Here is a 21,311-nt window from a genome sequence, read left to right as displayed (position 1 = left end):
GCTGTAGTCATTTGTTTTCAGATGTTTATCATTTCAAACTTTTATCAGGGCCGTTTCAGGACTGTGGTGAGGTCGGAAGCCTGACTGAAATTTGTTGATTGAAGACAACCTTCTCAATGATCTTGGCTATAAAAGGGAGATTTGATACAGGTCTATAGTTGTTCATTATAGATGCATCCAGTGTTCTCTTTTTTAATAGAGGCTTAATGGCAGCTGTTTTTAGAGATGTTGGGAAAATGCCTGATTGCAGAGAGACATTATTTGCTGCAGATCCATTGTTATAGAGTTCAAAATAGATTAAAAAAAAAGTCAGATGGCAGTGTGTCGAAACAATATGTGGAAGTTTTAAGATGTTGAACTGTTTCTTCTAGAGCTTTTTGATCATTTGTTTTAAATTGCAACATGATAACCAAGTTATTTCTTGGTGGTTGTAGTGACAGTACAGTGTCATTGTTTGACTGCATAGTTCTGATGTTCTCTCTAATACATTTCTCAGTGGACATGAGTTCTGGTGCTATCTGCTTTGGGGGTTTGGAAGCTTGTCAACCATGGCAAATAGAGTGCGGGTATTGTTGATATTCTTGTTGATCATTCCCGATAAATGTTGCTGTCTGGCCCTGCGTAACTCATAGTTGAAGCTACAAAGGCTTCATTTATAGATGTCATAGTGGATTTCAAGTTGAGTTTTTCTCTACTTTCAGCTTTCCTACATTGTCTTTGTATAGGTACACGTTCATATACACTGGAACCTGACCATCTAACTGGTAGTCCATACTATAGTGTATAGGTACACGTTCATTAACACGGGAACCTGACCATCTAACTGGTAGTCCATACTATAGTGTATAGGTACACGTTCATATACACAGGAACCTGACCATCTAACTGGTAGTCCATACTATAGTGTATAGGTACACGTTCATTAACACGGGAACCTGACCATCTAACTGGTAGTACATACTATAGTGTATAGGTACACGTTCATATACACAGGAACCTGACCATCTAACTGGTAGTCCATACTATAGTGTATAGGTACACGTTCATTAACACGGGAACCTGACCATCTAACTGGTAGTACATACTATAGTGTATAGGTACACGTTCATATACACAGGAACCTGACCATCTAACTGGTAGTACATACTATAGTGTATAGGTACACGTTCATATACACGGGAACCTGACCATCTAACTGGTAGTCCATACTATAGTGTATAGGTACACGTTCATATACACTGGAACCTGACCACCAAACTGGCAGTCCATACTATAGTGTATAGGTACACGTTCATATACACTGGAACCTGACCATCTAACTGGTAGTCCATACTATAGTGTATAGGTACACGTTCATATACACAGGAACCTGACCATCTAACTGGCAGTCCATACTATAGTGTATAGGTACACGTTCATATACACAGGAACCTGACCATCTAACTGGTAGTCCATACTATAGTGTATAGGTACACGTTCATTAACACAGGAACCTGACCATCTAACTGGTAGTCCATACTATAGTGTATAGGTACACGTTCATATACACAGGAACCTGACCATCTAACTGGTAGTCCATACTATAGTGTATAGGTACACGTTCATTAACACGGGAACCTGACCATCTAACTGGTAGTACATACTATAGTGTATAGGTACACGTTCATATACACAGGAACCTGACCATCTAACTGGTAGTCCATACTATAGTGTATAGGTACACGTTCATATACACAGGAACCTGACCATCTAACTGGCAGTCCATACTATAGTGTATAGGTACACGTTCATATACACAGGAACCTGACCATCTAACTGGTAGTCCATACTATAGTGTATAGGTACACGTTCATATACACTGGAACCTGACCATCTAACTGGCAGTCCATACTATAGTGTATAGGTACACGTTCATTAACACTGGAACCTGACCATCTAACTGGTAGTCCATACTATAGTGTATAGGTACACGTTCATATACACAGGAACCTGACCATCTAACTGGTAGTCCATACTATAGTGTATAGGTACACGTTCATTAACACAGGAACCTGACCATCTAACTGGTAGTCCATACTATAGTGTATAGGTACATTATATACACTGGAACCTGACCATCTAACTGGTAGTACATACTATAGTGTATAGGTACACGTTCATATACACTGGAACCTGACCATCTAACTGGTAGTCCATACTATAGTGTATAGGTACACGTTCATTAACACGGGAACCTGACCATCTAACTGGCAGTCCATACTATAGTGTATAGGTACACGTTCATATACACAGGAACCTGACCATCTAACTGGTAGTCCATACTATAGTGTATAGGTACACGTTCATATACACTGGAACCTGACCATCTAACTGGTAGTCCATACTATAGTGTATAGGTACACGTTCATTAACACGGGAACCTGACCATCTAACTGGTAGTCCATACTATAGTGTATAGGTACACGTTCATATACACAGGAACCTGACCATCTAACTGGTAGTCCATACTATAGTGTATAGGTACACGTTCATATACACAGGAACCTGACCATCTAACTGGCAGTCCATACTATAGTGTATAGGTACACGTTCATATACACTGGAACCTGACCATCTAACTGGCAGTCCATACTATAGTGTATAGGTACACGTTCATATACACTGGAACCTGACCATCTAACTGGCAGTCCATACTATAGTGTATAGGTACACGTTCATATACACTGGAACCTGACCACCAAACTGGCAGTCCATACTATAGTGTATAGGTACACATTCAGACTGTGTTGAACACAGACATTGACTTCAAGGCCTGAAAGCCATTTTCCAATCAACCAATTAGGTTTCCCAAAGATGGTCAGTTCCCAGGACAATTTGAAATGCCAAAAGTTGCTGGTCTTTAAATTACTGTTTATCTTTAAATTAGACAGGGAGTAAGAAGAATAAGCTGTTTTACAGACCTATTAAAAAAACTGACATTTTTCAGAACAGACTTCCATATAAGACAGAAGGCTTTATATCCCAAAGGATGGAAGTGAGGGAGTCGGGTAAACCATTTGTTGATGCAGGCATGGGAGTGTGGAAAAGGCACGCACTGTAATACCTAGAATGAGTGAGCCCACCCAGATGAGGGCAAACCTAACAAAGCTAGGCAAGTTAGCTCTAGTGTATCTTGACTGGAGCACTCTGATAAAGTGGATACCATTCTGTTCACCCTGACCAAAGGTTACACAAAAGAGTTTGGCTTGTATTTTCCAACGCCTCTAGTGGAATTTGAAGCAGTTTAGTCGTTTAACTTCTTTTTCATTAGACAATATCACAGAGATTGGAAAACTTGTCCGACTGCCATACATCCTACAGAACCTCTACAGGTTTATAGTTTTTTCCCAAACTGGTGGTTTCAACTGTAGAGCAGGCTTAACTTGTCTGATGGCTCAGTCTACTTGGAAGATTACAGATATTTCCACAGATTGACCTGGACACAACCAGGAGAAAAGAAAATGGCCCCAACACCCTGATGGCAACTCTGAATTCAATCAACATTCTCCACTTGATGAGTGAATTCAATAATTGAATTGGAGTTGACTATTTCCATGGAATTTACCCCAATCCTATAGCCAATTGAGACTACATAATTTGTTGACAAAACTATTTAATTTAAATAACATTAACATAATATGTAAATATAATTTTCAATTCAGACAAGCAATGAGAAAGTGTTGCTCTACTGTATGCGAAACACAAGCATGAGCAGTGCTTTGGCCAGATCACTGACATGGAAGGTGTATGAATTCCCGGACAATATTATTTACCATGTAACATGGCGCTCTCTGTAGAACAAGTGCTAGTAGAAATGTTTTGGTGCTAGTGTGAGATGTTTTTAGTTCTTTCCCCAAAAATAATTCTGATTCTGTTCATAGAGCAGAACAGACTAACAGAACTACATTCCTTCCGTGACCGCTCATTCCACTCCACTACACACTGAGTGATGACTTTGTCTCTAGATCTCAATTGCTGTGAGGAGGAACTGATAAGAATGTCTCCCCCATGTTACCTCAGTTGATGTGCAACAATCGCAAATCTGGTTGGTACTCCATAACAGTTGTAAATCAGTTCTACGGTCTGTTGTTTTCATTGGCGGTCAACCACAGCATTCCAATACAGTCCCAAATGACCCCATGGGACTGGTAAGGAAGTTGTCATCTCCACCTATTGTTGTCGAACTGGTTTGGAAATGATGGTTAAGCGCCTAACTTGCTGTAAATTCATAACGTTGCAAAAATATATATACATACAGTGGGGAGAACAAGTTTGATACACTGCAGATTTTGCAGGTTTCCCACTTACAAAGCATGTAGAAGTCTGTAATTTCTATCATAGGTACTTTGTATAATTTTTAAGTAATTAATTTGCATTTTATTGCATGACATAAGTATTTGATACATCAGAAAAGCAAAACTTAATATTTGGTACAGAAACCTTTGTTTGCAATTACAGAGATCATACGTTTCCTGTAGTTCTTGACCAGGTTTGCACACACTGCAGCAGGGATTTTGACCCACTCCTCCATACAGACCTTCTCCAGATCCTTCAGGTTTCGGGGCTGTCACTGGGCAATACAGACTTTCAGCTCCCTCCAATGATTTTCTATTGGGTTCAGGTCTGGAGACACTGCAGGATTTTAACCCATGACGGTATAGTGTGTTACTAATGGTTTTCTTTGAGACTGTGGTCCCAGCTGTCTTCAGGTCATTGACCAGGTCCTGCCATGTAGTTCTGGGCTGATCCCTCACCTTCCTTATGATCATTGATGCCCCACGAGGTGAGATCTTGCATGGAGCCCCAGACCGAGGGAGATTGACCGTCATCTTGAACTTCTTCCATTTTCTAATAATTGCACCAACAGTTGTTGCCTTCTCACCAAGCTGCTTGCCTATTGTCCTGAAGCCCATTCCAACCTTGTGCAGGTCTACAATTTTATCCCTGATGTCCTTACACAGCTCTCTGCTCTTGGCCACAGTGGAGAGGTTGGAGTCTGTTTGATTGAGTGTGTGGACAAGTGTCTTTTATACAGGTAACGAGTTGAAACAGGTGCAGTTAATACAGGTAAAGAGTGGAGAACAGGAGGGCTTCATAAAGAAAAACTAACAGGTCTGTGAGAGCCGGAATTCTTACTGGTTGGTAGGTGATCAAATACTTATGTCATGCAATAAAATGCAATTACATAACAAAAAATATTTTTAACCATCATCTTGCACATTCCAATATCCAAAGGCAAAAAACAATGTATAACATTTATTACAAATTCAAATAACTTTTCAAGACTATTTTTAAACATGTTTTGCTAACCGTGCGAAAGTATTAAGGTTAAAACAATGAAATCTATAATGTTGAACAATTCATTCAATATCAGTGCCAATCGATAGGCTTATTATATTAGATGTTAATATGCACAGTCAACTAGCTATTGAACTAAAAACTACTTATATTAGGCTATATCTAGAACTTTTGTTATATTTCAGCAAACATTTTTTTTATAATTTTAGTCAATTTTACCAATATATTCTCAGTGGTAAAATATCCCCCAGGCCATTTTGCCCACAAGAAGAGGGGGCGTTTAGATCCAAACATGATCACCACAAAAAACAGGATTGCTATAAAAAAGTATTATCTTTTCTTTTCTCTGAACAAGTGGATTACTTATCCTTAGACCTTCCTATTTACATAAAAATCAGTTTGGAGGTCTAATTTCATCACATGACAATGTTTTCTAAATGACAAAACGTAAGTTCAACTTATGTCAAAATCGTTTTTTGTGGAATTACTTGCCCAGTTAAGATGATTCAACAACATTTTCTAGATGAACAAGAATAGTGGCAACCAAGGAGTGTGTGTAAATACAATTTGCCATCATTTGGTGGTTTGGTGGAGAATTACGGGGGCGTTTAACACCAAGTAACCCAACCTTAAAGGGGTAATCTGTTAACTCTTTTATTTCAAACACGCAGACATATTTTAAAATGGTTAAAAACATGCACCAAATATAAGACAATAAGAGAATGACTGAGTGTGTACATAATGTTTAGTAACGACTCAGTAACGATGACCATATTTGGATATCTAAGAATGTTATTCAAATTTGAGTTAAGCAAAAGAGCATCCAAGTCCAGTGTCTCTTAATATGGATCATTTATTCTGTCTCGCAGGATATTTCCTGCAGAGCAGGAAGTGGACATGTGTTGCTTGTAAGGTTTAAAAAGGCTTCTAAACTTTCTAATTTCCACTTTAAAAGGCCAGGTTACCTTTGCCTTATTACCCTCACAAACATTTCACGTTGCTAAAGGTTTATTTTCCTGATGTAGCAAACTGCATAAAATTAAGAAACGGCATCTGCACCTTTAAAAGTCTTAGAAAGGTCTACTTTTCATCAGTAACACACCCTAAACGTATTAACCTACCAAAAAAAGTTCCCCAACGTTTGACGCTACATACAGTCATTCGTTCTATAGGCTATGATTTGTTTTCATTTGTTTTTTTCTAAATCATTTATGGCAAACGAATATCTTATATCAACAGAACTCTGACAAAAGTGACAAACGTCCCAATGGATGGATGTTGTTAATTTGAAAAGGTGGAACTAAGATGCTGTCCGAGATAGGCATACATCTGAACAGATGCAGTACATTACTGTCAGAGTAATGTTCTGTAAATAAAGAAGTTGAAGGTGGCTACTATCTTATATATTAGCAATAGCCATATACTCACAAGGCTCATCCAATAGGCAGCATACGCCATGGAGGAAACGACAAGCAGTGAAGATGAGAAGAAACGGCTTTTTTGTCCACGGATGCCTCTGATGTGAAGTTTTTAGTCAAGTATCCCGGGTCCCTGGCGAAAGTATTTCCCATGCGTTTCGTAATACGGCCACTCCCGTAAGTTCAGACAGCGTTACAGATAATAGTTCTAAGTAAAGTGTATGTGGGGGGGCGCTGTCAAGAGATAGGCATTTTATTGTACCACTATCTATCGTTTCCGCATAACCCACAGACAATAGAGAACTGCATTTAACCGATCATGCAGAACCACAGTGCATGTTTGGGGTTGCCTGGAAATTGCGCAATTCATGCCTAATAAAAACGAACGTTTTTTCTCCAGAACCCTCCAAGACGATTGTTGTTTGATAGGCTATTACCTTTTTTATACAAATTTCAGCACGTCGTTTCTCAAAGTTTGTTATGCTAACAATGATGACATCCATCTAGCTACGATAATGCTAATTCATTAGACATTCCTGCATCCAAACGCCCCATGACAGATGCAACAGTTGTTAACAGCCCTAGACCATTTATGAGAAACAAAACATTAGGGGGCGGTTTCTCAGACACGGGTTAAGTCCGGTCTAGAACAAAAAAAAAATCGAGTTTAATAAAAAAATCCATTGAGCTTGTTTTTTTTGTGTTAGACTAGGCTTAATATTTCTGTGAAACCGGCCCTAGGTCTAGTAAAAACCTAACATACAACATCTATTCAGAATTAAAACTCACCCCTTGTGGCTTTTTTTGATGGGAATGTGTTCTCTTCTTGTGAGGCATGACTGCGACGCAAAATCTTTTCTATTGGAGAAAATATACTGGCCAAGCAGATACTACTCTTCTAGGAACCGACTGAGTCAAATCTGCCCCTCCCGCTAATATGTCTTTAGGCTATTCACCTATGTTTTCGCTGTGTTACCTATCCCCAAAACTACTTGCTCAAATTCAATGTTGGTTTGTGGCAGGGAGTCAATGAGGTTGCTTGCTAGTGTTTTTTGTTTTTTTTACATTCTTGTATGATTTGTCTTCCTTCTAGCAGCATTCGGGTCGTTAGTAACTAGGAAAGTATCTTAAAGTACTAAGGGACCAACAAACCAAACATGCAGTCGCAATGAGACCGCATCCCAATTCATTTTAAATGAAACGGACATCTTCCAGTTGTACATTTGAATGTCCACAACCCCACTTGCAACATTTTTAGGATTTCTTTTTTTCTGAAACAGTTGAAGAAACAGCCAAAACATCAACAAAAATGCATCATGCTCATAGATAAAGATGTGCTTCGGATGGTAATAATAACTGCATTACACTGCCTTTGCACTGCAATACATTTGTATTAGCTTGGCATTATCCAATGTCCCATCACGGTCCTCTGAAGCCGTCACCCACAAACCGCCCCACTGAAGCATAACGGAAAGGACACAACTTTGAAGTCTCAGGGCCGTCTTTTACTGAAATGCCTCAAGAGGGGATTTCACACTGGTTACACTGACTTACAAATACCTGACTTGCCATTTCACACTGGTTACACTGCATCCATGTACTGTACAACGCCTTTCGTACACAGTATATAGTATATCTTTACTTCCCCCCTCCTGACCACGTACAGCCTATAGGCTGCCACAAAAACAGTTAGCCAAAAACTGTAGGTCTGTATACAAAAAGCTTGCGGAAAAAAGGTCTCAGCGCGAGGGAATTCGCCAGTTGAAATGCTACACGTGAACATTTACACAGTTTACACTAACATGTAGGCCTACATGTGGAATAAAGATATTCCGATTTTGCGAAGTGCGCTTTGTTAAAAAAAAAAGTATTCGGTGTTAAATGAGCTGTTAAATTAACAGGAGCTGCTGCTTGTTTTTAGCTGATCTAAGTGGAGTGACTGACAATGACCAATGAGTTGTGTGCTCCGCGTTGTTCTGCACACCACTGTTGTTGTGTCATTGTTTGCCTTTATATAGCGCAAATGTGGGCTTGCACGATTTTTGATGTTTGTTTTGTAACATTACCGATTGTCTATGAGGGGGATGGTATTTTTAATGAACTGGCCACTAAGTGTACACATCTGATCCATCAAACAGAACATACAATACATGGCCCTGAGAAGTGTGCTCCAGCCCACTTCACAAATTGTTGGTGTCATTGGTGTTTAGGCGATTGCTGGAATAAGTCAGTTGTGTTTGACCAAGAGGCAGATTTGCTTTTTTCAGCTAGTATGGGGCCAATCATGTTTTCTGGGTTGTAGACATACATACCTGATTTGCTACTGACTCTTGTAGCACAGAGGGAGAAGTCATACCCTGTAGTTCCTGAGTTCTGAGTCAACACATGGGTTGTTTTTATAACACTCCCTGTGGGGCGTCTACATAGAGATGGTTAGAGGACTTAACTTTCTTTAGTGTGTACTTTGCCACTGACAGCATCCACATTCTGATGACCTTGGTGAGGGATCAGCCTATAAATTATTCTGAAATTAAATATATTTGGCCGTTATAGACAAGATGCTTTTGTTTCCAGTGGGTGGTTAGGGAATCTGTTTGGGCAGAAGCAGAGATACAGTTTGGGTTGATTGGAAACGAGGTTATGAATTGAAACCATGAGTGGTAAAACCGGCGCTCCGTCAACCTTCATGTATGTTGAGATTGCAGTAGCAAGGTAAAGCTTCATTGTGTATTATGAGTACATGTATAAATAACAATAGTGTAAAATACCCCAAATCCCAATCTCAGGTGGAGCAGTTACTGTCTGAACAAGTAGTGAATGCTGCCACCACCTTTGTTTGACTGGCTGGTCCAGTTGTCAGAATCTCAAAGACGCCAACACAAGGTATATAGAAACAATGATCTTTATTGCAGCAATTCACAGAGCAACCTAGACAGCCACCCACCCTCTCACTTAAGCCTACAAGTCATCCAGTAAGCGAACTAACACTTGAGCGCTAACACTCATAGCAGGGGGCGGGGCTAGGCCCACACAGAATACCTGACAGGACTAACGGTCTGCAGTGAAGGAGCCTGCACTTTTTCACCTGCCGCTCCGAGGCCCCCTCAGACTACAGCTGTTTTTAAAAGAGATCTTTTAAAAAAAAGCCTTTTATTAAATTTATGGTCTCTTGATTTCTTTTGTATTTTTATATGCTCTGTAGCACTTTGAGATTGATAAAATGTGAAGTGCAATACAAATATAATTTATTATTATTATTATCACTACTTGGGGAGGGGCCAACGACTCAAACCTGACTCCCCGCCCCAGTCAGTCTATGACCACAGGCTGCCATTTAAGGGTAGACAATACACAAGGACAGAACATGAAACACTAAATGAAATGCGATTTAGAACTCTCAGCTCTCTGAGCTGAAGAGACCCCCCCAGCCGGGGGTTCGGTAGATGGCGGCGTTCAAAAAAAGGCTTAACAGTTGTTGGACCAGCAGTCAGGCCTGTGACACGCTACCAAATTGTTTGACCAATGACGTGGGCTAAGTGCACTCCTAGCTACCCCGGATATCTAACTGAACCTCCGCTGGTAGCAAATCTTCCCCCTCTATGTCTATCTTCATCACCCGCTCCACCCCCCTTTAGGTGAATGCAAATTATTCCACCCAGTTCACACAATGGCCTGCCACAGCCATGGCCCATAGCAGCTTCCCTGTTCTCCTCCTCACTCCCCACGCAGTCCTCCTTTTATCCCTCCATAGTCTCTGCCAGAGCCTTGCTAATTAGTCCCAGGTGCCGTCAGTTAATCCCAATGGGCTGCTGCGTGGAGTTAACTAGAGGCTTCCCAGATGGCACATAGTGTTTTCACTATAACAGTAACAATGACTCAAGCCAAGCACGTAGATTCCTATCCTGGGTCCATAGGTCTTCACAAAGCAGCATGCTCGCCCAACAGGGGGATGCTATCTGGGAACCAGGCTTTCTCGGGCCGGCAAGGGACCACAAGAACCGCTGACAGACTCTCTAAACGTTCTCTGTTCTGTGAGGGACTAGTCCAGATCTCCTGGTACCAAAATATATATAGGGAAGTCTGCTGCCGCTGGTGTGCGAGTGTGTTGGTAACTGGCCCGGGAGAACATTGGGTCAATGTCTAAACAACTGCATTGGCCTTGCCGAGCCTTTCCTGTCTCTGAAGGAGCCTCCAACTCCAGGAATGGGGCTCATCATTTGAGAGCAGATTGGCACTTAGGTTGCAATACCCAGGGAGGTGAATTGCACATAAGCCATGGTGTAACTAGTTATTATTTCTCTCAGCCAATCAATGCTCCTCTCCGTTTGTAGCATAGCAGAGTTCCTCTAAATGATCCTGCCTAAATTAACTCCACAAATCAATAACATTATTATAAGTATTGGTATTGTTATTATCAGTCTGGTAAATATTCTTCTACTTTATTGAATAAAATGAACTTTTTCTGGGTTTGTGGTTGTCCTAAGTAGTTAAATGTCCTTACTGTAAGTCATTCTGGCTGAGGCTGTTTGCTAAATCATAAAAATGTAAATGTACAACTTGGATTATGGCCACTGCAAGTAGTTACTGTAGTAATGCTTAAACAAGTAGTTTCTGTGGTAATGCTTCCTCTGGTAATGCTTAAACAGGTAGTTTCTGTGGTAATGCTTCCTCTGGTAATGCTTAAACAGGTAGTTTCTGTGGTAATGCTTCCTCTGGTAATGCTTAAACAGGTAGTTTCTGTGGTAATGCTTCCTCTGGTAATGCTTAAACAGATAATTTCTGGGGTGATGGTACTGATAATTATCGGGTGTTATGTCGCACAGGTGTTCTGACCAGCAGGTGGAGCTACTGTACCATTTAACTGTTCTACTGTTATTGCTCTCAGTGAAACTGCTAATGTTCTTAAACACATATACCGCCCCACCAGACAGGTTGGTTATTGTAACATTTGGAACGTGCTGGGGGTCTTACATTTGAAGGCTCATGATTAGGAACACGGTGATGAAGCCATGCTCCTGGGTCCCTTTAGATTGGTATGACAGAGGGTGAGGCCGACGTGCGTCACCCGTGACTTTGTGAACATCACAGGTTGACCTGGGGATCAGACGTGTGCGTGCGTATGTGTGTGCATTTGGCTTGAGGATAAATGGTGCTGACTAAAATATTACCATATATAAGTCGTGGTGAATCTTTTTCTACCACGTCCTTTCGATGAGGTTTCTCTCTAGAACTCAGTGTTGCCATGGTCATATCATATGAATGTTAATTCATTTGGCTGTACAATTCTTTAATTATAGTTCTTAAGATGGAATATAGTAAGAGGTATCCTGGTTTTCAAATGAGTTACATCGTAACTAATTTGTCCATAAAACATTTATTCCGGACACGACTTCTTTGATGACGTTGGTTCCCGGGGTGGGGGGGGGTGGGGGGGGTTAGGGGAATTTAAAAGTGTAATTCAGAATTAGTCTTTGTGCTGGCAGTTAAATAAAATTTAGAATGATATACTCAACTTTAAGCCTTTTTTGTTGTCTTTTGTTGAGATTTGTGTTTACAGTTTGGTAAAATATACTTTGCACATATATTGTGTGTAAAAGCAATGAGAACAGTTTTCCCCAAAAAAGAACACTGTTGTGCTCATTAGGTTATAATGGAGATCCAGCTGGACCCTGTTTTCATTAAAAGTATTTTAGCAATTGAAAAAAATGTTTTGGAATGGCCTATAATAAATGTGTACAATTATTATAAAATGTGTATAGGATTTGCTTTTTTACAAAACAATACCTGATTATCTCCACCATCGATCACTTTATTGGTGTCTGGGTCACAGAGGTGAAAAGGGGATGAGAGAGGATTAAGGATGCACTTTTGCATAATGAGAAAACAGCCAAATGTGAGTCTAACTCAAAATGGCTGATTGCTGCTACACATAGATAAATCAGTGATGAGTAACTTAAGCACTTGACATAATCTAAAGCCACTCCACTGTTTATTTAACCACGACTGAAAGCCACTCCACTGTTTATTTAACCACGACTGAAAGCTACTCCACTGTTTATTTAACCACGCACTGAAAGCCACTCCACTGTTTATTTAACCACGACTGAAAGCCACTCCACTGTTTATTTAACCACGACTGAAAGCTACTCCACTGTTTATTTAACCATGCACTGAAAGCCACTCCACTGTTTATTTAACCACGCACTGAAAGCCACTCCACTGTTTATTTACCACGCACTGAAAGCCCCTCCACTATTTATTTAACCACGCACTGAAAGCCACTCCACTGTTTATTTAACCACGCACTGAAAGCCACTCCACTGTTTATTTAACCACGCACTGAAAGCCACTCCACTGTTTATTTAACCACGACTGAAAGCTACACCACTGTTTATTTAACCACACACTGAAAGCCACTCCACTGTTTATTTAACCACGCACTGAAAGCCACTCCACTGTTTATTTAACCACGACTGAAAGCTACACCACTGTTTATTTAACCACACACTGAAAGCCACTCCACTGTTTATTTAACCACGCACTGAAAGCCACTCCACTGTTTATTTAACCACGCACTGAAAGCCACTCCACTGTTTATTTAACCACGCACTGAAAGCCACTCCACTGTTTATTTAACCACGCATTGAAAGCCACTCCACTGTTTATTTAACCACGTACTGAAAGCCACTCCACTATTTAACCACGCACTGAAAGCCACTCCACTATTTAACCACGCACTGAAAGCCACTCCACTGTTAATTTAACCACACACTGAAAGCCACCCCAGAGAAGATTTGTTTGGGGTGAGAGGCTGAGATTAGCTGTGGAACTGAATAGTACCAATGACATTTAATCAAACAAAGACAACTGATGGTGACTGGGAAATGAAGGGAGTTGCTTTGCTGGTATTGTTGTCTAAGGGCAAATGGTAAGTGGGTTCTGTAAGACCTGAGATGAGCTCTGCGGGTCAGAACCACCGCCTTGAGTGAGGAAGGAGACCATAGAATCCTTGCCAAGAAAATAATTCCTAAATCTAACCTAGGCTTAACATAACTCTAAGACTGAAAACGCTCTTACTTAAATTGAACATGACGTGCTTACTGGTAGATATCCAGTGTTGTATGTCTTTTCTAAAATGTTATGAGTTTTTTTTGGGGAGTGTCTGTTGGGATTTCATGCAGTATACAGAAAATTGACTGACACTTGTAGAATACACACTGCTCAAAAACATTAAGAGAACACATAATAATCACAGTATAACACCAAGTCAATTAAACTTCAAGATATCGATCTGTCCAGTGAGGAAGCATAAGCAGTTGTGAATCAGTGTCACCTGTTTTGGTGTAAATGAAAGTGACAACAGGTGCACTGGAAAGGCAACAGCGAGACAACCCCCAAAAAGGAAATGGTTTTGCAGGTGGTGGCCAGAGATAATTGCTCTCCTTATCCTTCCTGACTGATTCTTATCTAGTTTTGTGTTATGCTAGTGTCCTTGTCACTACTGGTAGCATGAGGCGGTACCTGCATCCCATTCAGGTTGCACAGATAGTCCAGCTCCTCTAGATAGGCACATCCATATGTGCCATTGCAAGAAGGTTTGCTGTGTCACCCAGTACAGTCTCAAGAGCATGGAGGAGATACCAAGAGACGGGCCGTTACATGAGGAGCGCTGGACAGGGCCATATAAGGGCATCAATCCAGCAGCAGGACCGGTATCTGCTCCTTTGTGCGAGGAGGAACAGGAGGAGCACTGCCAGAGCCCTACAAAATGACCTCCAGCGGGGTACTGAAGTGAATATTCCTGACCAAACTGTCAGAAACAGACTCCATGAGGGTGGCATGAGGGCCCGACGTCCTCTAGTGGGACCTGTGCTCACAGCCCAGCACCATGCAGCTCGATTGGCATTCGCCAGAGAACACCAGAATTGCAGGTCAACCACTGGTGACCTGTTCTCTACACAGATGAGAGCAGGTTCACATTGATTTCGTGACAGATGTGTGGGGCCCACACTACGGAGTCACATTATGAGTTGCCGTGAGAAAATACACACAAGTTGGAACAACCTGTGATTTGAATTGTTTACTTTGATTTCCAATGTGAGTTTCAATCCAGCCCTCAGTCGGTTGATGATTTTGGTTTCCACAAAATGTCATTTTGTTCTCAATGAATTACACAATGTACAGTAATTATTTTGATCTTTAATATATTTTGTTCATTGAGACCTGATGATTAAGCAGTGTATTTCGTTGAAAGTTCTGGAAGGACTACTGTACAAGCGCTAAACAGCTTTGGTTAAAGATTGATTCATAGGGTATGAAACTATAATTTACTGATAATTTACAAACCAAATGAAAGCAAAATCTGTTATTTTGCATGCATGTTTTAACGAGTTCAAAGTGTGATTAACTTTGAGTTTTGTTCTTAGAGTTTTGGAAAACATAGCATGCAACTAATTATAGTACCAAGCATTTAAAAATGAATCATTTACCAACACTGTATAGCTTCAAAACATCCTCATTGTGTTATGATTGACGGTCAGTTGTGGGTTTCATCTGGATGGTAGGTATTTGATCAGGATGGTAATCCTACAACCCCTCATTTGTTTTTAGCCAGGGGTTGTTATGAACAGTTTTTTTCTTGGTTGCTTGCTGGATGCCTCGAATGTTAGATGCATCAATTGTTAGCCGTAAGTGTTGGGAAACAATGTGTGGGAGTTTTTTTTTTTTTTTTTTTTGATTGCTGATGTCTAGGAGATTCTGGAAAGTAGAAAGCCTCAGAGACAATGAGGCAATTTCTGAACCCCATGCACTTCTTGATTCACCTATATTTATGTAATAGTGGGTGAATTTTTAGGTGAAGTGGTGTTTCAGCATCTCTGATTAGTTTCTGTTGTATAGGTTATGCTTTGGAGGAACGAATGAGCTTAGGGATGACTCACTGTGTAGTTTGATTGGATTTTGATTGGATTTCCTATTACAGTCAACAGTTAGAACTTCCCTTACAAAAATATTGCAGTTAGAGTGTGGTAAAACTGCAGTATGTTGCAAATAATCACATTTTAAATAATTAACATTTTTAATTTGACTTCAGTGATTTTAAGATGTCACTGTTGACTGTAGTTACTGCTCTATTACTACTAATTAAAAACAGCTATATTTTTTTCAACATTAATCTAGAAGGTCAAAAGGACCAGTGCATCAAATTAGTTAATGGACTTAATAGTTAATCTATATCTATTCATGCATTTGTCATTTCACTGAAACATTGTTTAGAATTATTAGGATTGTAAACATTTCACCCCAATATTAAACAATCACTTTCCTTCTATCCCCCAGCGTCTCTGTCTATCTCTCTAATATCTCTCCCTCCATCTCTAATACCTCACTCCATCCATCTCTAATATCTCTCCCTCTCTCGCCAGTATATGTCTCTGTTGCTCTAATCTCTTTTACTCCCTCTGTAATATATCTCTCCCTCCCTCTCTAATATCTCTCCCTCCCTCCATCTCTAATAACTCACTCCATCCATCTAATCTCTCACTCCCCCCATCTCTAATATCTCTCACTACATCTCTAATATCTCACTCCATCCATCTAATATCGCTCACTCCCTCTCCAATATTTATCTGTTGCTCTAAACTCTTCTACTCCCTTTGTAATATATATCTCCATCCCTCTCTGATATCTCTGTCTGTCTTTCTAATCTCTCCCCTCTCTCTAATATCTCTCTACCCTCTCTTATGTCTGCCACTCCCTCTCTAATGTCCCTCCCTGCCTCTATAATATATTTATCTCTCTAATATCTCCCTTTCGAATAGTTCACTCCACCTCTCTCTTTCTTCCTCTTCCTCTCTAATCATTCTCTCCCCCCTCTCTCTTTCTTCCTCTTCCTCTCTAATCATTCTCTCCCCCCTCTCTCTTTCTTCCTCTTCCTCTTTAATCATTCTCTCCCCCCTCTCTCTTTCTTCCTCTTCCTCTCTAATCATTCTCTCCCCCCTCTCTCTTTCTTCCTCTTCCTCTCTAATCATTCTCTCCCCCCTCTCTCTTTCCTCCCCTTCCTCTGTAATCATTCTCTCCCCCCTCTCTCTTTCTTCCTCTTCCCCTCTAATCATTCTCTCCCCCCTCTCTCTTTCTCTCTCGCTCTTATATCTTTCTCCTGTCATTCAATCTAGTCAATTACTCGTCCCTCCTCCACGCTGTCTTGTCTGTCTGTCATCCACGTGTCCTTTGTCAGAAAGGGCATGGATGACGTGTGCAGATCACTGTCCAGGGCGAACACAGGAGATCGACACACTGCTGGCGGAGCCCTGAGAGGTGTCAACCACCTCGTGAGCCATGGCGTTACAGATGACCTTCAGTCTCCGTCTCCACAACCGTGATGTCCACTGACACTACACAAACGTTGGGAGAGCGTACAGGGGAACGTTCCTTCAAAGGTTCTAAGGTTTACAGGCCCTGTTGTTGAAGAGTGGACACGTGTCATTTCAACAAGGGTGACATTTTGTTCGTGTTAAATATCAGCGGGCGTGAAAATATCAGTTTTAATCCAATCGTTCACTGCTGATGACGCTAGGAAACACTATCTGTGTTGTCTTAGACTGAGATGGCACATTGGGGTTGACGTCCAGCTCTTCAGCCTGCTGCAGTATTTTCCACTTACCTAACCACAATGGAGAATCAATAGACTCTAAAGCCAACAGATGTGGAAGTGACTGTCTTTCTCTCACACACACACAGACACACACACAAACAGAGACACAGACACACACACACACACTGACACACACACAAACAGAGACACATACACACGCTTGATGATGGTCCACACTGTCCTCTCTTTACATTACCTTCCCAAGCAGTTGGAGTGTTTACACACACACACACACACAGCAAACACGATTTGCCCATCAGGCCACTAGCAGTGCTTGGCAAGGATTGAAACAGCCTGGACTTTGGCTCCATTTCAACTGGTCAAAATCCATGCAGTTTCTCACTTGCCCCTCAACCTGCATTTCTCTCAGGGGAACCCATCTGACAGAAGTCTCCGGAGGCCAGGAAAGTGTGCACGTACAGTGACTGATTGTCATTTCCTTCTCCCCCTGCTTATGTAAAGACATACAGTGTGCATTTTTCTCTGGCGATTTCTCCCAACAGTCACACCAGATGTGTCAACGTCTCGCCGGCTCACCCCCCCCCCACCCCAGTGGAGTGTATTTCGCATAACGATTCCCTGCCTTCGTCGTTATGGCGAAGGAGCCCGCGGGAGGCAGCGCGTGACACAGAACCCCCGTGACGACACACTCGCAGGCACCACAGTACTCGCTGAGATGTGTCTTACATGGCCCCGCCCTCTACTTCCAGTCACAGCCCCGCTGGCGACCGAGGTGGAACCTGATTGGATCGGATTCCTCCAGAGACTGAGAAGCAACAGGAGACCTTTACTGTAACCGACAATGGCTGCCGTGGCTCAGTGCCATAGACGAAGTGGCAGCCACACATTTGGACATCCATCCGTGGTCCTACGGGTGTTTCCTCCACAGGTGTGAGACGATAGGTGCAGTGATGATGGATGGTCTTGTTACCTGACCTCATACAGTTCAAACCCATTTCCCCTCATCTGAGGGGACCCAACCTTACCCCGAACGCATTCACGTCGTCATTTCTGCCTGTGTGCGTTGTGTAGGGGCTACGTCAGCCGCTGTGATTAATACGTCGCCCAAGTTGCGTAAGATTGAGGGGACGTGTTCTCCCTCTATCTGATTCCTCTCTTCCTGTATCCATCCTTCTCTCATGTCCAGTATCTCCACCCCCACACCTTCCTGTTTGCCTGAGCAGATTGGTTTCTTCCCTCTCTCTGTCTCCCTGTCTAATCTGTCAGTTTGCCGTCAGAGCTCGTTAGGTGAGATACGGGAAGAGTTTCATCCGCTGCTCGGGTCGCCAATAAGGCGTAGGGAGAGAGATATGATGGAGGGAGGCAGGAAGAGAGAGAGGGATAGGGCGGAGGGAGGGAGGAAGAGAGAGAAGGTTAGGGCGGGGAGAGAGAGGAGAGAAAGGTGGTTGCCGTGACAACCACACATCCTTGAAGAATGACATGGTTGAGCTGGGAGAAGCAGAGAGACAGAGAGTAGGCGAGGTGAAGGAAACGCTGATAGAATGAAAATAATAAAATAGGTGTTTTCAATAAATGTGAGAAACAGCATTTTATTCCTAAGTCGGCTCTGGTTGAATTCATTCTAGGGAGGATAGAGATGTCCAAATCCGCTCTCTAGTGAGTAGCAAACACTGTGTCTTAAAGGGAATGTCTGCACTATCGGCCATACCTACATAGATTATCTGGCCGAGAGGAGAATATCTGGAGGAGAGGGGGTGTTCTCCCTGGAGCCAATGCACCACAATGGTCAGTTCCCATTAGTCTGGCGGCTCTGCGACCAACTAAAGGGCACTGAATGCACGCTGTTAAAAGGGTGTGTGTGTGTGTTTGTTTGCGCACGCGCGTGTGTGCATATATGTATGTTTGTGTTGCGTGTGATGGATCGGTTGGTCGGAGCATCGCCATGATTGTGCGTTCAGATCCATCACAAGCCACGCGCGCTGATCTCAACGCGTTAGAGGTAATTCACAGGACTCAAAGGTCTGCTTCAGTGAAACATTACTTACGTCAGCAGCAATCCATTCCACAGATGTCCGTTCAAATTTGCTCCGGACAAAACTAGCGATTGCTACAGAGCGAAGCTGTTGTCGCGTAGACACGTGTCTCCTCAACTGACTCAGAGTACCCAGTGACCGTTTGGCAAACACTCATTTCCTGTGGCAATGGCTCTTCAGCAGTTATGGCTCCACCTGCATACGTCACTCTACACACTATTGGACTGGGCATCCCCTTAACACGCACCTGTGGACAACCCGCCAGAGCTTGGGGACAAAAAACGCTCAGTTAGGTGACGCCAGTAGGACTGCTCTATATGAACCGGATTTCTACACGGGTGCGTGTGCGAGTCTGTGTGTGCTGCTCATTGGTTATAATTCAAGATAGGCAAGCAAGCAAGTTTATTGATGTAGCACAATTCATACATAGAAGCAACTCAATGTGCTTTACAGTGAAAATACAAAATGCAATGGAATTAAAACATTTGGATTGTTACAATTCTCTAGTTCAGCTGTCTCCAGGGGGACTGCAGGAACTTCAACACCCTGGTATCTCAATCCTCGCATCAGATAAGCAATTTGTTGTAGTCTACTTAGCGACAAACTTAAGTAATATTTTTGGGAACGCTTTAAATTTAAGTATACAGTATTTCCACTTCCTCTTTGTCCTTTTTCTTTTACATTGTACCCTCCTCTAAAATGACACAATAAATTCAACACAAAAACAGGCAAAGATGCAGGAATATTACGTTTATGCAGTTTGTATGTATTTATTCTTGCTTACAAAGCAGTCAGGGGACTTACAGCATCACACAAACTTAAGTTTCCATGTCAATCTTTGTCTGTATGTGAAATATGTTCCTTAAATGTCAGCAAGTTAGCATCTCCTGCTGCTCTTTTGCAGCCTGTTGTCCTGCGTAAAGTCTTTTAGACCATGGCTGGGTGAGTGTTCTGCTAAAACAAACAGGTGTTGCTAGGTAGAGCTGGATTAGGCAGCAGATCTGCTCCTATCCTGTTTGCTCACAGCCAGGTGAGAAGACTAAAAAAGGCCTCGCTGCTCCTGAAAAGCAAGTCTCCACATACTGCCTCAGTAATTCAGACTACTGTGTACATCTAGCAAAATTATTGATTTCAAAATATCTATAGTATCTGAGATGTTGTGGTAAAAGGTTATTCACTTCAAACAAAATTGTTCAGTACACTTTCAAATGGGTTATCATTTTGATTCCCTCATCAAAGTTCGAAAATGGAGGCTGTCTATTTTTTATGATACATCAAAGTGAATTTTCAGTGATGCAAAATCACCACTTTTATTTCATAGGTTGTAGAGTTACTGGATTAACCTTACATTAGCTATGTGCATTGAGTGTCTTTCAGACGGTAGACACGAACACTGTCACCATTGCATTGCAAGCTTCTCTCATGGACTTGAATTCAAACTGCTGCAATTTGCGAACACTGGTTGATGTCACTGTAACCGCTAGCTAACAAAATGTGACCTGTAATTCAATGCAGCGAAAATTAAGGTTGGGGACGGCTATAAATGTATTTTATTTTGTATTGAGCGATAAAATTAAAGAAATGTCTAACATATCCTTTGTTTGAACTACTTACAGAAAATCAGCCACCAACGACAGACTGTCAGATTCCCACCCATGCACTGTACCTGCACCATGTGCCACTGCTGGGGGGGGGGGCAGTGGATCGAACCATTGTGAGGAATAGAGTGGGGGTTGCAATCATTTGAAATTTACAAATGCATTATTAAATGTCTATAACCAGCACAATTGCTTTCACTGGGTATTATTAATATAATTGAAATGACATAGTTACGTTTTACAGTCATACATTGGGGGGGACAAATCATAGTTTTCCCCCGGATGGTGGAGTCGCATCACCCCCCCCCCCCCC

General features: G+C 41.8%; 1 protein-coding gene across 17 annotated transcripts in view; it reads right to left on the bottom strand.

Moving 5' to 3' along the window:
* Positions 1 to 7,636, bottom strand: part of cast (calpastatin) — a 52,434-nt gene extending 44,798 nt beyond the window's left edge. For 4 of the 17 annotated variants that reach the window (XM_034287102.1, XM_034287110.1, XM_034287101.1 and 1 more), the window contains exon 1: positions 7,545 to 7,607. In XM_034287102.1, the coding sequence (XP_034142993.1) occupies positions 7,545 to 7,592 (48 nt within the window). In that variant the 5' untranslated portion in view covers positions 7,593 to 7,607. Of the gene's footprint in view, positions 1 to 6,765; positions 6,973 to 7,544 lie in introns of those variants that run through there. The other 13 variants (XM_034287100.1, XM_034287094.1, XM_034287090.1 and 10 more) reach the window with 9 other exon arrangements.
* Between the last annotated feature and the right edge of the window lie 13,675 nt (positions 7,637 to 21,311).

This window comes from Esox lucius, chromosome 17, assembly GCF_011004845.1.
Source record: "Esox lucius isolate fEsoLuc1 chromosome 17, fEsoLuc1.pri, whole genome shotgun sequence".
Taxonomy (NCBI): domain Eukaryota; kingdom Metazoa; phylum Chordata; class Actinopteri; order Esociformes; family Esocidae; genus Esox; species Esox lucius.
This window is presented reverse-complemented; position numbering and strand designations above follow the sequence as displayed.